Genomic DNA, 15,594 nt, shown 5'->3' with positions numbered 1-15,594 from the left:
ACCTCGGCAACCACTGGCTGTCACCTCTGCAAAGGGGCTATCACAGCTGTTACACTGACGGCCAAGGGCTCCTGGGCGGCAGGGGCACTGCCCGCTGTGGGGTGCACATGAGCGGGAGGTGGAGCCCACAGGGTAGCAGTCACATGGGAGGCATGAGTCACTGCCCCTCGGTCGATAGTGGAACTCCTGTTTAGGGATGGGTCAGGGGCCTGAGGTCAGAGGTCAGGCTTAAGGGAAAGGTCTCAGGTGAAAGCTTGGGGAATGAGTAGAAGAATCAAGGGCGAAAGTTAAAAAGAAAATAAAATTAAGAAGAGCCCATAGGCTAAAAAGACTTGCCTCAGATGAAGACAAGGGTGAGAAGGGTGAAGGATGAGAGGTGGTAACTAGAGTGTGGGAGACAGATTAAGAGGTTAGAGCCAAGTCAGGTGGCAGAAATCATAGGGAAAGGTAAAAGGTCAAGGTTCAGAGTCTAGACCGACCTTGCAGTGGCACTGGCCACTTGTCTTGTTGCAGTTGGGGTCAAAGCCCTTGTGGACATCACAGTTGCAGGGTCCACAGGTTGGGCTTCCCCACCATCCCCGCGGGCACTGCTGATCCATTCTGGGAATGAGATTAGGTAAAGTGTGTCAACGAGACTTCCGTGGCCCCGCTTGTTCCACCATCCAAGTCCCGAGCCTCTCACCTGTGCTCACAGTGCTGACCAAAATAGCCACTTGCACAGTCGCAGGTATAGCCGTGGGGGCCTCCTTGGAGGTGCCGGCACGACCCCTGGTTTTGACAAGGGTTCAGGAGGCAGGCATCCACACAGCCTGGGCCGTAGTAACCTGCAGGTTGGGTCAGGAAGCTCAGGACAGTGGTCAAGGAGCTCGGAAAGGGGCAGGGTCCTAACCCTCTCACTTCTTACCTGCTCCAGGCCCCCTAGTACCTGAGCCTTCTCCATAGCCCCTGGCTCCTTCCCCAACTCTCCCAACACCCACCTGGCCAACAGGTACAGGAAAAGGTCTGCCAGAGGTCTTTGCAGTTAGCGTGAGGAGGACAGGGCCCAGATGCACAGGGGTTGGTCACAGTGCAGCCAGGCTCCACATTGATTCTGTGGCTGGGAGGTGGCAGGGCTGAGGACCCAAAGGGAGTAAAGCCAGTCCACACCCCCTATAGGCACAGACGGCAAAGAGTGAGATTCACATCAGGACAGTCCTATGGAGCCAGACACCCAGTCTGATGATCCCCGACAGTCTCCACTCTTCCACAAGCCCACCCTCTAAATATCCCCCATCCAGCCCCCACAAGGATCCCTTACTGTTCTGCTTCTGACGCAGATTCCAGATGACCCCTGATTTTCTAAGCTAGACTCTCGCTTCCACCAAAGGAAGGTTTGATTTGTCTCTGATCTCTCTGGGTCACCTAACCCCACTCCCACGCCAACATGTACTTGAATGCTATTTTCCAGGTCCACAGTGACCCCGTATCGTGTTCTCATGACAATCCTCACCTGAATACAGCCAACCAGACCCTGAGGCCCCTCCTCCTTACTGCTGGGGGGCGGGCCTCCCACGTGGAGATGCTTTACTTTCAGGCCCTCCAGCTCACTCCCCATGGCCATGGTGTCCTAGAAGAAGGGGACAGTCAGCACTGAGGAAGGGGCACCTAGTAAAGCCCTGTCATACCCCAGAGTCAGAACAGCTTGCTACTAGCCCTGTGTGACCATGCTTTGTCCCCTGTATCAGAAGAATGGTTTGGGAATGAGCTGCCCCTAGGTTGGAGAATTTGCTGTGGCATGGGATATGTGTGTGTGTGTGTGTGTGTGTGTGTGTGTGTGTGTGTGTGTGTGTGTGAAAAGCTTCAGTTAAGACCTTAGCTCCAGGCTGGAGAGATGGTTAGCGGTTAAGAGCATTGACTGTTCTCCTAGAGGATCTCGGTTTGATTCCCGGCACCCACATGAAAGCTCACAACTGTCTGTAACTCTAGTGCCAGGGGCTCTGATGCTCTCCTGTGGTCTCCCTGGGCACCAGGCATGCATATGGCACACATACGTACATGAAGGCAAATACCCAAACACATAACCTTTAAAAAAAAAAAAAAAGCTATGCTCAGACAGACCTCTCCCTCCCGTACCCAGAGCCAACATTGAAATTTCTTATTTTGGGGCATGCGTATGAGTATATGGTATGTCTATGTGTCTATACATGTTCATATGTGTAAACGTGTGTGATGCGTGTAGGTGTAGTACATGTAGAAGCCTGAAGCTCACACCAGGTGCCGTCCTTAGTCACTCTCCGCCTCATTAAATGAGCTTGCTAAGCTCAGAGCTCACCGGTTCTAGTCTAGCTAGCCAGTTTGCTCAGGGGAACTCGTGTATCTTTCTGCTGAGTGCTGTGATTACAGGCAGCTGCTCTGTCTGCCAAGTTAGCACGAGTGTTCTGGAGATCCGAACTTGGTCCCTATGGTCATGCAAGCAGGTGCTTTATCCTTTGAGCCATCTCTACAATTTCAGAATTTTGACCTGGGGGCAGGTTAGAGATTAGGGAAGATACTAGAATAGGCTTTCAGGAATCAGGCAAAGTCAAAGTCCTAGCTACATAGGTACCCCCAAGATCAAGGCAGAAATCTAGGCAGCCTACCCAACACAGGCACCATTGCCTAATAGACCAACAGGGCTGGTGGAGCGGGATCAAAGCAAAGGGCTAGAAGAATGTCAGATGTGGTCATTGGAGGAGTGGGAAGGAGCCAGACAAGAGGCAGGGGTCAAATAAAATGGGTCTTGTTGGCAAGCTGAGAACAGACGACCCTGGAGTCAGAGGTCAAACCTGGAAGAGGGTGAAGTCCAGTGAAACCATAAAGATATGGTGGCCCCTTCGGCCACCTGGCTCCTCCTGCAGCTCCAGCCGAAGGTCATGCCACCGGCCATCGCTGACAGTCATCTGGTCTAGCAAGAGGTGGACAGCGTGGCCCGAGGCCCTACTGAGTGTCACAGACAGCAACCCTTGATCTAGCTGTGGGGAGAAATGCACAGCCCCGGGGTTAGATTGGGATGAGGTTGGCTGGTGAGATCAGAGCTGTAGCAGTCAGGAGCAGGAGTCAGAACAGACACAAAGCTATCACTGATACACAGTCACCTGTTCGGGGCTACCATGTTGAACAGGTTAGGGCAGAGCCGAGCCAGCAGCTATGGGTTGGTATGGTTATGAGAAAGAACTATGTGTATGTCCTTGCACATGCGGAGAACATTATGGTAGGGAGAGAGTCAAGGTCCAGGGTCCTGTACGTTAAGACGTCAGAGACCTGTGCTATATGACCAGGCCCAAACCCGGTTGCTGGGAAGCATCAGAGATTAGCAGAGAGGGTGACATGAAGGATGGGAAGGTCAGACACACCTTGCAGAGGAGCACACTATGTGGCCCAAGCTGCACTTGCATCAGGACCCCTTTTGTTGCCCGTGTTCGAAACGATAGTCCCAGGTACCATGGCACAGACACAGGCATGTCATTTCCAAAGTCCCAACTCAGGGTCCCGTTGCCTTGGAAATGGTAGGGATGGGCCATTGCTGAGGAGACATGAGAAGCAGGGTTACAGAACCTACCTTACCCACCCTGCATGTCCCTCCTGCCCCATGATGTCACTCACTGAGTCGACAATCTTTGCCACCAAAGCCCACAGGACAATCACAGCTGAAGCCGCCCCAGCGCTCAGAGCAGAGGCCACCGTTCTTGCAGGGGCCTGAGGCACAAAAGTGTGACTTGGCCTGACAGCCTGGGGAGAAAGGGACAAAGAAGGCATGAGCCCGAGGGGCTGAAATGAACATGGTTCCACACTCGTGTTTTCAGAAAGTATGGGTTTTACCATCTAATACTGGATTGGGGTCAGAGGTGAAGCCATCCCACGCAACCCTCCGCCTCCTCCTCATGATGGAGACAGGGACGGGAATGAGGAGAGGGAGGGGCTTGTGGGGGCCTACCTGCCGTAGTGCCATTGTTGGCGACAAAGGCTGCCATGTCCACTCGGCGGCCATCAATGTGCAAGTCTCGCATGCAGCCGATGAAGTCCTTGCGGGACACAGGGAAGTTCTCGGGAAGGTTGGGGACACCCCCCAAAAGCAGAGGGCCCGTCAGGTCCAGGGACCTGAGGGGTCAGGAGCCTGGGTCATTCGTGGGTCTAAAGCCAGAGTAGGGGTTGTTCCTAGGGGGCCACAGGAAGTAGGGGATAGCACTAAAGGAAGGATGACTAGGTAAGGGTGACAAGACCAGGCTGGGAGAAGAGTTAAGACTGCAGTTGTGGAGCCAATGGGAAGGTCTGGGGAAAGGTGAGGTACTCGGAGTCTATGATGCACAGTAAGGTGTTCAGGTGGCTGGGGTTGGGGCAGAGAAGAGGGATTGAAGGGGTGAGATGAGCTGATTCAACAGCCTTACGGTCTGCTTATGAGATCTACAGACTAGAGGCAAGGTGTGGCATTAAAGACTTAAGGAGTGTGGACATTTTAGGGGACAGAATGCCACTGGGACTCAGTGGAAGCCAGAAGCCAGGGGTGGAATATACAACTAGGAGCTAAGCTGAGTAGGCTTCGAGGGTCTTTGATGTGCTGGTTTGGAAAAAAAGCAAGGGGTTCAGTAGGCTGTGTGAAGGGTTTAGGTGGACTCTGGCAGGCAGAGAACATGAGGGTCAGGGGGTGGGGGCCTCACTTCTTGGAGCTTGTTTGCACACCAGCAGCTGCACACGAGTAGTTGCCGATCTCAGCACCAAACCGCAGAGCCACAGCCACGTTGCAGTCATCCACACTCAACACAGCCACCTTGTCCTTCGAAGGGCCCTGAGCACCCCCTAGCGCATCTGTCCGGGGCTAAAGACCAAGCACACCAATCAACAACGCCCGCCCCTATGGTAATTCCCAGGGTGAACTCAGCATCCCAGGTCCCCTATACACCCCAGCCCACGGTATGCCGGGGCTGATGACCACCTTGTTGTAGTATCTCAGATGCACTGTATGCCACTGGCCGTCACTCAAGCCTCCTGGCACTGTGGGACTGACCACTGTGCTGGATTCACCTGTGGGGAATATGCACGTGGGATGTTGTCTGGAGTTCCCAAGTGGCACCTTCCCACCCATTGACATAGGTACAGATACTCCTTAGATCATGCTGAACTAGTGTCCCCCTGGTGAGCATACTGGCTGAACTACTGTGTCCTCAAACCTAGGACAAACACAGGAGAAACACAGAGAGATGAACCTTCCTTGAGGGAGTGGCCACAGAGGCTGGTTCTCACTGTGGTGTGTTTGTCACTGAAGAGTGTGTGCAGGAGCTCAGTGAGGGACACCTGAGGTCATTCATGCATTGACCCTGCCAGCCATCCCAGGAACACATGCACCTACTCACTGTCACAAAGATCCAAGGGAGCACCCACCCGTGGAATATGTAAGCCGTACTTGACCAGCTACAAGCTCTAGAGCCAAAAAGTCATGCTTCTCATTCAGGCGCCCGTTGTAGAAGAGTAGCCCGCTGGGTTGCACAGTTGCAAACCTGAGTGAGGTGGAGTGGGACCATTAGGAACAGACATCTCACACCCTCTGTTTGAGAATCAACTCAAGCTGAGACGAAAGAACAGCGTGGGAGATGCCAGTGCAATGACCCTAAGATACCCCAGCAGGGGTCAAGGGAGAGGACGGTGTCCAGTGAGGACCTCAGGACCTGGCAGTCAGCAATCTGGGTCAGGGTCATGTAGGTAGGGACAGTGGAAAGACGTGCAGTGACACGGGGCGGGCACCTACGAGAGGGACAGCGTGAGGTGGAAGCGCTGTCGCAGACCGCGGAACATGACGAAGGAACTGGGAGGAAAGGAGCGTGCGGCCACCTCACAGCGCGGGCCCTCGAAAGCGCCGCCCGCGGGGCACTGGCAACGAAAGCCGCCATTGGGTGCGTTGGTGCAGGTGCCCCCGTTGCGGCAGACACCGGGCACACAGCGTCCAGCTTCAGTGTCCAGCTCGCAGTCTTCCCCTGCAGGGCGGGACCGTCAGAGGATGCCCCGCCCACGCCCCCAGGGGGCGGAGCTTTGAGGTCCACTTCCCCTCGTCCTCCGAATGGTTGAGCTGTCTGTAGGCACGCCCTCATAGGGGTCTATCTCCGCCGCGACCCGCCCATAAGCTCGTTGCCCCGCCCCGCCCCGCCCCGCCCCGCCTCTAGCTCATCTTGCCTACGGCTCCTATTACTCTTTGAGTTTTTAGGTTTTCTGAGAGCGGTGCTCAGCTGCTCCTCTAGCAGGACCCCGTAGCCTCAGAAAAGAGTCCCTCCGCTCACTGCACCGACTTACCGGTGAAGCGCGGGCGGCACACGCAGGTGTAGCCTCCCTCGCGCCGCGCGCACGCGCCGCCATTGCGACAAGGGTTCGAGTAGCAGAGGTCGAGCTCTGTCTCGCAGAAGTCTCCTGTGAAGCCAGGCGGACAGCGGCAGCGCAGACCCGCGATGGGTTGGATGGGTCGGAAGAGCGTGGAGGCTGAGGCCAGAAAGGGCGCGGAGGAGTCAAAGCGGAGGACTGACACGCATTTCATGTAGTTCTCGCACGGCTCGCGCAGGCACACGTTGTCGTCAAAGGGTAGCACGTCGAGCAGCGAGCGGGCCGCCAAGGCGGCACGGCGCACATACAGTTGCTCCTGTAGCTCTTCGGAGCTGAACCAGGGCCCTGCAGCGCCTGCCCCAGCCCCACGAGGTGCCAGCGCTGAGAAGCTCACGTTGAGCACGGTGCCCCCCACATCCGTGTCGTTCTGGATGTTGAAGATGAAAACGTCCTCGGTAGGTGTTGCGAGCACTGCAGCCACGCCTTCAAGAAAATGACCCAGCAGCGGTGACAGGAAACGCTCTTGCCACATGTTCTCCAGACGAACAGTCAAGCTGTTGGCCAGCAACTCCTCTGTGATGATGACCACACGCAGAACACACTGGGCTGTAACACTATGCAGGCCATCTGCAGGCATGGGAAGGGACAGTGATCAGTTTCGGGTCAGTAGCTGCCTCTCCTTGGGACACAAGGGAGCCAGTAATTATCTAGACCTCTGAATCAACAGACTGACCCCTAACAAGACACAACTGAGTCTGGGGCTTAGTAATCACCATCTGTCCCAGTTTCAAACTGCTGCTGCCTGCTCTGGCACCCCCAACATGGGAAGAGGCTTAAATCAGTAGTTGACACAGCTCAGATCTGGCCTTTAGCACCAGGGAGCTCCACCAGCCCCACCCCCACAATTACCCAAGACTAAGTCAATCTATGAACACACAAGAAATTCAGTAATTGCTCAGTAATCCATACTCCTAGTCCTTGTGATCAATAAGCTACCTCCACTCAGGATACAAGGAGAAGCCAGGACCACTAAGCCATCCATTCCTAGCTTCCCATTTTCCCTCAGTGTCGAAGAAACAGGACACCCGCTACAAGAAACAATGGGGGGTGGCAGGAGGCCAGGCACGTGGTGATACACACTTTAAAACCCAGCATTTGGGAGACAGATCTCTGTGAGTTTGAGGCCAGCCTGGTCTACAGAGTGAGTTCAAGCCAGAGCTACATAGTGAGAACAGTCTTGAACAAACAAATGAAACAGAGGAGGAGGAGGAGGAAAGAAAGAAAAAAGATAAGAAAGAAAGAAAGAAAGAAAGAAAGAAAGAAAGAAAGAAGGAAAGAAAAAGTGTAGCTTCAGAGGGTGTTACAGATCTATCTTTGGCCAACAAACTGCTCTCTTGTGGCACTGGATGAAGTCCTGGGGCAGTGAACGCTCAGTGGATGTCCCCAGAACTCTGGATCAGCAAGCTCCAGGAATATCAGGGACCTTGATATGTACCCACACTTTGGGTTCTCTTTAGCATGTTTTAGTTAGCAAACATTCCGGACTTGGGTTTTGTGACTTCAGTGTCCATCTTGAGATGAGAGTTTTGTTCACCTCAGATCTAGTGTGTGTTGGTTGGTCCAGAAAGGTTGGTTGTTGAGAGAACTGGGAGTAAACAAAGATTGTGCCTCCTCTGTCTGCAGTGCCAGGAGTCCCCATTCCCCGACTGAGACAGAAAGGATTCTCCAAACCTCTGGTACCTTTAGAAGGTGGGACTTCAAGAGCATTTCCCACCTTATGAAAGCCCCGGGGAAAGGAAGGATGTTGGATTTCTGGACCTTTTCCCACAGGAAACAACCTTGGACTGATCTTTGGAAAGCAAGGTAGACCCACACTCCTGCATGGCCTGCTTGAGGCTGCAAAAGTAAGCTAGTCCTCCTAACCACTGAAGTGAGGGATGACTAGATCCAAAGTAACCGTTGTCTAAAACATAGGCATGAAATAAACAACCTGGCTTCTCCTAGAAATACATGAGCAAAAAAATCCAAAACAAAACCAAAACAACAACAAAAAACTAAAACCCTCTGTCCCCTCCCCCTTTAAAGAGAGAGGAGCAATCCCTATAGAAGCTGTTATTGGTTCTTAGATGCCCTAGAACCTTCAGGATTCTGTAAAGACACTCCGAGAACCTAAATAGAATCTCTGAGGTCTATGGGAGCTCTTACTGGGTAGGAGAACTCATCACTTTGGGATTCTGTTTGAACCCTGACAAGTTAAGGTCCTTAGGTTACTTGTTTACTTCACACCCTCACCTGTTACTGTTACCAACATGGACGCCACTAGTGGGCGATTGTTGTCTAACTTTCTGCTGAGTCGAAGCTCCCCACTGGTTTGGTTGACCACTAACAGCTGCAGTTCATTGCCCCTCTCAAAGGAGTAAAAGAGGTGGTCAGAGACATCCGGGTCATAAGCTGGGATTCGCCCGATGATGCCGGAGGGGAAAGTGTCAGATCGGTTGGATACATAGTTGTTAAAGAGGATCTGGAAGTTGTTGAGCACAGGACTGTTATCGTTCTGGTCGACCAGGCGTACATGCACGGTGGCCCGGCTAACTAGAGGAGCAGATGTGGCCTGCACCACAATCACATATTCCTGACGAGCCTCATAATCCAGGTCAATGAGTGCTGTGAGTTCTCCAGAGAAGATATCCATTTGGAACAGCTCGGGGATGTTCCCTTCCACGATCTGGTACATTATATGAGCATTGGGGCCATCATCAGGGTCCACTGCGGTGATCTGAGCCACCACCGACCCCACAATGCTGTTCTCCTTCACCCTCACTTCAAACTCCTCAGCTGGGAAGACAGGTGCATTGTCATTCACGTCTTGTACAGTCACCTGGATGCTGACTGGAGTCCTCAGTGGGGGCACGCCACGGTCCACTGCATAGGCAGTCAGCTCATACACTGGCACCGCTTCCCGGTCCAGTCGCCTCACAGTCCTGACGATGCCAGAGGTGGGCTCAATGGTAAAATCTCCATCCCCATCTTCCCCATTCTGGAAAGTGTATTGGACCCGGCCATTGGCATGAGCATCCCGGTCAGTGGCTGAGATCTGCAGAACACTAGTGAAAGGTGGAGCATCTTCAGAGACCAAACCTGTATAGTGGGAGGCCACAAACTGGGGCGCATTGTCATTCACGTCGTTTACCATAACCTCCACATATGTGGTATCTGCCTTCTGTGGTATACCGTTGTCCCGAGCAGTAATGGCCAGTGTATAGGTCACTTGGTCCTCATAGTCCAGTGGAGCTTGTAGTGTAATGGCCCCTGAGTCTGCATCGATTCGGAACTGGGGCAGGTTGTCTTCCAGAAGGTAGGTGATACGGGCGTTTTCACCCACGTCATCATCAGAAGCACTGATGACCACCACGGTGCTACCCACTGGGCGGTCTTCATTCATGCTCACTGAGTAGTGAGCGCTTTGAAAGACAGGCCTGTGTGTGTTGGCATCTGTGATGTTGATATGCACATAGCAGTGGTCGTGAAGGGCACGGTCAGATGCAGTCAGCACCAGCTTGAAGTAGCGTTCCTGCTTGTAATCCAGTGGCAGAGCCAGGGTCACTAGACCCATGCCACCTTGGGTGCTGATGGCGAATCGGTTCCGAGTGTTGCCACCTGTGATTTGGTAGCTGATGGCACTGTTGGCATCTCGATCTACCGCAGTCACACTGACCACGCTGGTGCCCACCGCTGCGTCCTCGTTGAGCCGAAGGTGGTACTCTTTCATGGTGAACTCAGGCCGATTGTCGTTGACATCCAACACAGTTACTGTGACACTGGCTGAAGCAGAGAGTGGGGGTGAACCATGGTCTCGAGCCTCCACCCCAAAGAAGTAATGTTCCACAGATTCACGGTCCAGGGGACCACTCACAGAGACCCAGCCAGTGGCACTATTTATCACAAAGGGTGTGTCTGATGCCACGCCAGTTAAAGAATACTCTAACCTGGAGTTCTCCCCATGATCTGCGTCCACTGCCTGAATGTGAATGACTGAGTGACCCAGGGGTGCATTTTCCAAAACAGAGACCTGAAAGGGTGTGCTGACAAAGATAGGACTATGATCATTGATGTCTACCACCTGGATGCTTGCCAGGCCTGTGTTGTTGGACAGTGGTGGCCGGCCTGCATCTTGTGCCCGGATACGCAAAGCGTATTCTCTCTCTGCCTCAAAGTCCAGAGGTGCCATTACCTGTATCTCACCCGTGAGACTATCGATGGCAAAATGGCCCCGGCTGTTGCCGCTGATGATGTTATAATGTACCAAACCATTGGCATCCTTGTCCTTGTCCGTGGCCGTGACACGTAGCACCACCGTGTGAGGGCGTACATCCTCACGCACCTGAGCCACATAGCGCTTCTCGCTGAACTGGGGAGCGTTATCATTCTCATCCAGCACAGTTATGTGCACTCGTACGGTGGCTGAACGTGGCCCAGGCTCCTGACCCTGGTCACTAGCCTCTACCACCAGCTCATAGCTTTCCATGTGTTCCCGGTCCACGCGGCCACTAGTGCTGATAAGGCCGGACCGTGGATCAATCTCGAAAGCAGCGGCCGCTGCGGTACGAGCAGCTGGCGACCCCACGAAGCGGTAGCGCAGGTTGGCATTAGGTGGCGCGTCACCGTCCGTGGCACGCAACTGCAGGATGGGGTAGCCTTCTTCCACATTCTCACGAAGTGTTTCCCGATACTGGGCTTGCTCAAACACTGGCGCGTGATCGTTGCGGTCAGCTACTGTCACCGCCACCATGGTGGTAGCTGAGAGGCGCGGTGAGCCGTGGTCCTGTGCAGTCACTCGAAGGTAGTGGCGTTCCATACTCTCACGGTCCAGAGCGGCCGCCGTGCGTATGAGGCCACTCTGAGGATCAATGCTGAAAAGCTCCAGCGAGCGACTGTTCATGAGCGCCGCCAGCGAGTAGACGAGGCGCCCGGCTTCGCCTGGGTCCGGGTCTTGCGCCACCACGCGCAGCACAGCTGTGCCCGCTGCCTCATTTTCAGGTACAAGTGTTTGGTAGTTGTATTGAGGAAACTGCGGGTGGCGGTTTGCAGCACGACGGGAACGAGCCTGGTTCGTTGAGAGTATTCGCTTGGCTTCAGCACCAGTCGGGAATCCGGGAGGGCGCGGCCCAGGGCGCTCAAAGAGGAAACCGCGGCGGAAGAGACCGCGGGAGCGCATGCGCTCGGGAGCTGTCCGAGACTCGTGAGGTGCTGAACCCGGCGCAGGAGCTGTCCTCACAGCACGTGGTGCTGAATCCTCCCCCAGGCCAGATCCCAAAGAGCCGGGGAGGCAGTCCCGCCGAAGGGGTCCCCTATCCACTGTGGAAGTCGCGGATCTCTCACCCTGACCCTTGTGTCCTGGCTCCCATAGTTTCCCGCAGCAGCGAAAGGTTTCCACTCTTTTGCGGATGCTTCTCCTACCATTACGTTGGAAGGCCACTGGCCTGGGGCTATCAGGCTGAGCCAGAAGTTCCGAAGGGTGAGGAGAGCTGTTCCTCAGATCAGAATCCCCTGGGGACAGAGCATCTAGTGGCAAACTACCTCTTCGTAAATGCCCTGTCCGCCCACAAGAGGAGATCTCTGGGTGCCAACATAACAAATATCCCGAACCCTGACCTGCCTCTTGCTCGCGACTACCTAATGCCTGGACCACCGGCTCCCGGTTTGGTTGCTCAGGGGCCCCTCGACCATTCCGGGCGTTTTGCCTACCTACTCGGAGCTTCATGAAGACAGGTTCCCTGACCCCCAGGCCAGGATCTCCATCTTCCCAGACGCCTGGAGACTCGGGACAAAGAGCTACGGCTCCACTGCCGATTTGAGCTCTTGGCCCAGTAGCAGTAGCTACCCCTGGGTCCCAGCCCTGATCCCCACCGCCCCCCATCTCCTCCCGGCTAGACGGGAACAAAGAGAAGAGAAGGAGCAGTAGTAACGGGGTCGACGGTCCCGGGAGACCCCACCATAGAGGCCGCCTCGCCATCACCCCCGCCTCCCGTCACGGCCTCCGCCGCCCCCCGCCCGGGTCCGGGCCTTGGGCCCGCCCCGCTGCTCTGGCCCCCTCCTGGGCCCCTGCCACCGCCCCGGCCCTCGGCCCCTCTGCCCGTCGGTCCGCGCCGCCACTGCTCTCTGGGCACCATCTACTCCGCGGCCAGAGCCCGTTTGGCATACGGCCCCGGCTTTTGCTGCCCCCACCACAGCATTCCCGGCGCCGCTGCCGCCTCCCGACGCTCCAACATGGCTCCCGGCCGCTCGGATGGTTTGCTCCACCTCCGCCCCGACGCCCCAAACCTGGTGGTACAGCCCTTCGCGCATGGCAGGTCTGGCGACAGAAGCCGTTGCGGCCATCTTTATTGAGGACAGAAGTGCTGCCCACGGTGCTGAATGGAGCGGGGATTTTCTCCGCTACTCCTCCGCGGTCCTCCCTCTCATCCTAGTACGCTGTTCCAGCGTGGTTTCCTAGCCTTTCTTCAGATTGAGAATCGCGTCTCCCTTTAGAACACTAGTTGGAGCCCTAACAACACCCATTCTGGTTTGAAAGTGTGCTGTCGTGATTTGAGTGTCCTCATCGGTCTGGGAAGGGTTACCATGTAGAATCCTGGGACTGTGAGAATAATGACCAGACACCGGCCTGGTTCAAACAATAGCGTTAACTGTTTATTAACAAGTTTAATTTATGAGAAACATGTATATATCTCCTTGTTTGGTCCTACAGAGAAGGATCTCAAAACGACCCTTCTGAGGCAGGAAAAAAAGCCAACTCTTCTCCGCCTCAACAGTCACTAGCGGTCTCCCAGACTTGGGGCTCCTGTACTAGGCACCACATCTCTCCAAGCTATGGCTCTTTCCAGTGTTCTGAGATGCCACGTGGAAACCAGGGTTGCACAGCTCTGGGCCCAGCTTCCTCAGATCTCCGCCCCCGCTCCTGCGACAACTGCATCCTTTAACCCCTTGAAGAATCCGACAGAAGTTCACTTCTCCCTATTCCGGGTCCAATCTAGCTTTCCGTCCAACTCCTGGCACGCGCGCATCTCAACCGACCAATAGCTGGTTGTGGCGCAGCAGACGTCAGAGAATACTAGAGAAAGGCGGCGCATTCCAATCAGAGAGTCATTGTTTCTATTGGCACAATGGAAGACCCCGCCCCTCTCGGAGGACTCCATTGTATGCGGGAGGTAGCAGGGCCTCGCGGGTTCCAAGCTAGCCAGCAGAAATAATCCAAAAGACGGGCTATACTGATCGGCCTCCAAACTTGGCATCGGTGATGAGCTGCAACGCAAGGTGCAGAGCACTCATTCATTCTGATACCGAGATAGGAGTCAGGCCTAGGATCCCAGAACATTGCCCTGGGTGCGGCTCCCCCGGCTGAGTGGTTACTACTTCAAACAGTCCAAGAACTCTTGGCCAAGACCTCTGGCCCGCCCCTAAATGGTAGCTATGACATCACCAGCAGCCAATCAACGCATTCTCTTGCTCCTAGGTTTCTTTGCTTAGGAAATGTCTCGCTCACGCGGCTTGCCCTCGATGTGGCTTCTGCGATCTGGCCCATGGGCTTCAGCTGTAGTGTTTGGGGTCTTTGAGTCTTAAGACTCAAGTCAGAGTTCTGTGACAGATACACCTTTTGTGCGTGCAGGTGGAATATCTACAGCGGCTCTAAAGAAGGCGCTCCGTAGGATTGTAGTTCCTGACTGGAGCAGAGAGGAGCGGGACCTGGTTTTGAAGCGCCCGCCGCTCTGTGGCTTCACGGACTAGTTAGTGGAAAGCACAAATTTCAGGTCGAAGAAGGAGGAAAAGAGCTGGGATTACAGAGGAGACGCCTGAATGACCTTAGGGATCTGGACTTCCGGTACGAGATGCCTGAGCAGCACTTTTAGAGTGCCATTCCGGCTCTCGCCGCATGGAAAGATATGTTAAGGCACCGTGGCTGAGGGAAATCAAGTTCTGTGTTCCCCTCAAGCAGGGATGGTGACTGGCCTCCACCCTTGACTCCGTAGCGTCCACTAGATGTGGCTGTCTCCACTCTTCCTCCATTTGTGACTGCTATTTGATGGACGCTCCCTCACCTTGTTGTCTCATATATACTCTTATGTCCAACCCAGTCGTTCCTAATGCACTTCCAGGAAAGACAGATAAGGAGCCTGCAAGATGGTTCAGCTCGTAAAGATGCTTGATGTCCGAGTTTGACATGAGTTTGATCCCTGGAATCCATGTAAGAGTAGAAGACCGACCCCACAAAGTTGTCCCCTGGCCTCTACCTGCTACTCCACCCTATAAAAATCCATCCACATTTTCAAATGAAATGCTAGTGATAATTCCTCCCTCTGCTAATAATTCCTCCCTCTGCTTCCAAGGCCAGTTTTGTCGCTGTTCACGGTCATTTCTTCTCGGTAGTTCCAGTTGCAGGGTCAGGGACGCAGATTTGATATAAGGTAAGAGAAACAAGACCAGACAGTCGTGATGCGAGCTCCACAGGTCCTAGCCTTTTCCATTAGAATTTCCCTGTATAATTTGTACATGTTCTGTACACCCAAGGCCTGAGTTCAATCTTCAGCACCATAAACGAAAGAAAGAGTCTTGTCCTGATATGGTGTCACAGGCCTAGCACTCAAGAGACAGGAAGACAGGTAGATCTCCAAGTTTGGGACCAGCCTCCGATACACAGTGAGACCCTGTCTCAAAGCAAAGCGAAGCAAAACAAGCACACATAAATCCTGACTGTAACTGTTCAGCTCTTCACTGGGCTATACCCGAACTCACTTAACATAGAGCGTCTCCCTCATGATGGCAGCTGTAGAGCATGGCTGCAGAAAAACACAAACTTGGGGGCTGGAGAGATGGCTCAGTGGTTAAGAGCACTGACTGCTCTTCCAGAGGTCCTGAGTTCAAATCCCAACAACCACATGGTGTCTCACAACCATCTGTAATGGGATCTGATGCCCTCTTCTGGTGTGTCTGAAGACAGCGACAGTGTACTCATAAATAAAAATAAATAAATAATAATAATAAAAAGAATATGGAGGTTAAGAGGGGAAAATTGTGTCTACGGTCAATATGACCAGGCAAGTAAAAAATATGCAAAGAAGGGGTGAGCAGTTAGTAGAGTGCTTGCTTATGTATGGAGCCCTGGGGTGGATTCTCAGCGCAAAAAACCCCAGCTCTGGTGGGGACGCCTGTAATCCTAGCACTCCAGAGGAAGAGGAAGGATGATCAGAAGTTCAAGGTCTTCAGACACAGAGTTACATG

General features: G+C 54.0%; 1 protein-coding gene across 9 annotated transcripts in view; it reads right to left on the bottom strand.

Moving 5' to 3' along the window:
* Positions 1-12,617, bottom strand: part of Celsr3 (cadherin, EGF LAG seven-pass G-type receptor 3) — a 29,458-nt gene extending 16,841 nt beyond the window's left edge. For 6 of the 9 annotated variants that reach the window (XR_010054036.1, XM_006243860.5, XM_039082204.2 and 3 more), the window contains exons 1-15: positions 8,614-12,349; positions 6,298-6,948; positions 5,759-5,984; positions 5,395-5,510; positions 4,949-5,037; positions 4,674-4,831; positions 3,953-4,116; positions 3,622-3,747; positions 3,372-3,541; positions 2,805-2,990; positions 1,490-1,606; positions 978-1,149; positions 683-824; positions 480-600; positions 3-186 (exon numbers count right to left, since the gene is read on the bottom strand). Coding sequence is in view for 6 of the 9 variants with exons in the window: in XM_006243860.5 (XP_006243922.1) it covers positions 3-186; positions 480-600; positions 683-824; positions 978-1,149; positions 1,490-1,606; positions 2,805-2,990; positions 3,372-3,541; positions 3,622-3,747; positions 3,953-4,116; positions 4,674-4,831; positions 4,949-5,037; positions 5,395-5,510; positions 5,759-5,984; positions 6,298-6,948; positions 8,614-12,334 (6,343 nt within the window). In the remaining 3 variants the exon portion in view is untranslated. 9 annotated transcript variants of the gene reach the window in all.
* Between the last annotated feature and the right edge of the window lie 2,977 nt (positions 12,618-15,594).

This window comes from Rattus norvegicus, chromosome 8 (assembly GCF_036323735.1).
Source record: "Rattus norvegicus strain BN/NHsdMcwi chromosome 8, GRCr8, whole genome shotgun sequence".
In the NCBI taxonomy this organism is placed as follows: domain Eukaryota; kingdom Metazoa; phylum Chordata; class Mammalia; order Rodentia; family Muridae; genus Rattus; species Rattus norvegicus.
The sequence above is the reverse complement of the archived record's forward strand: the minus strand, read 5'-3'. Positions and strand labels throughout refer to the sequence as shown.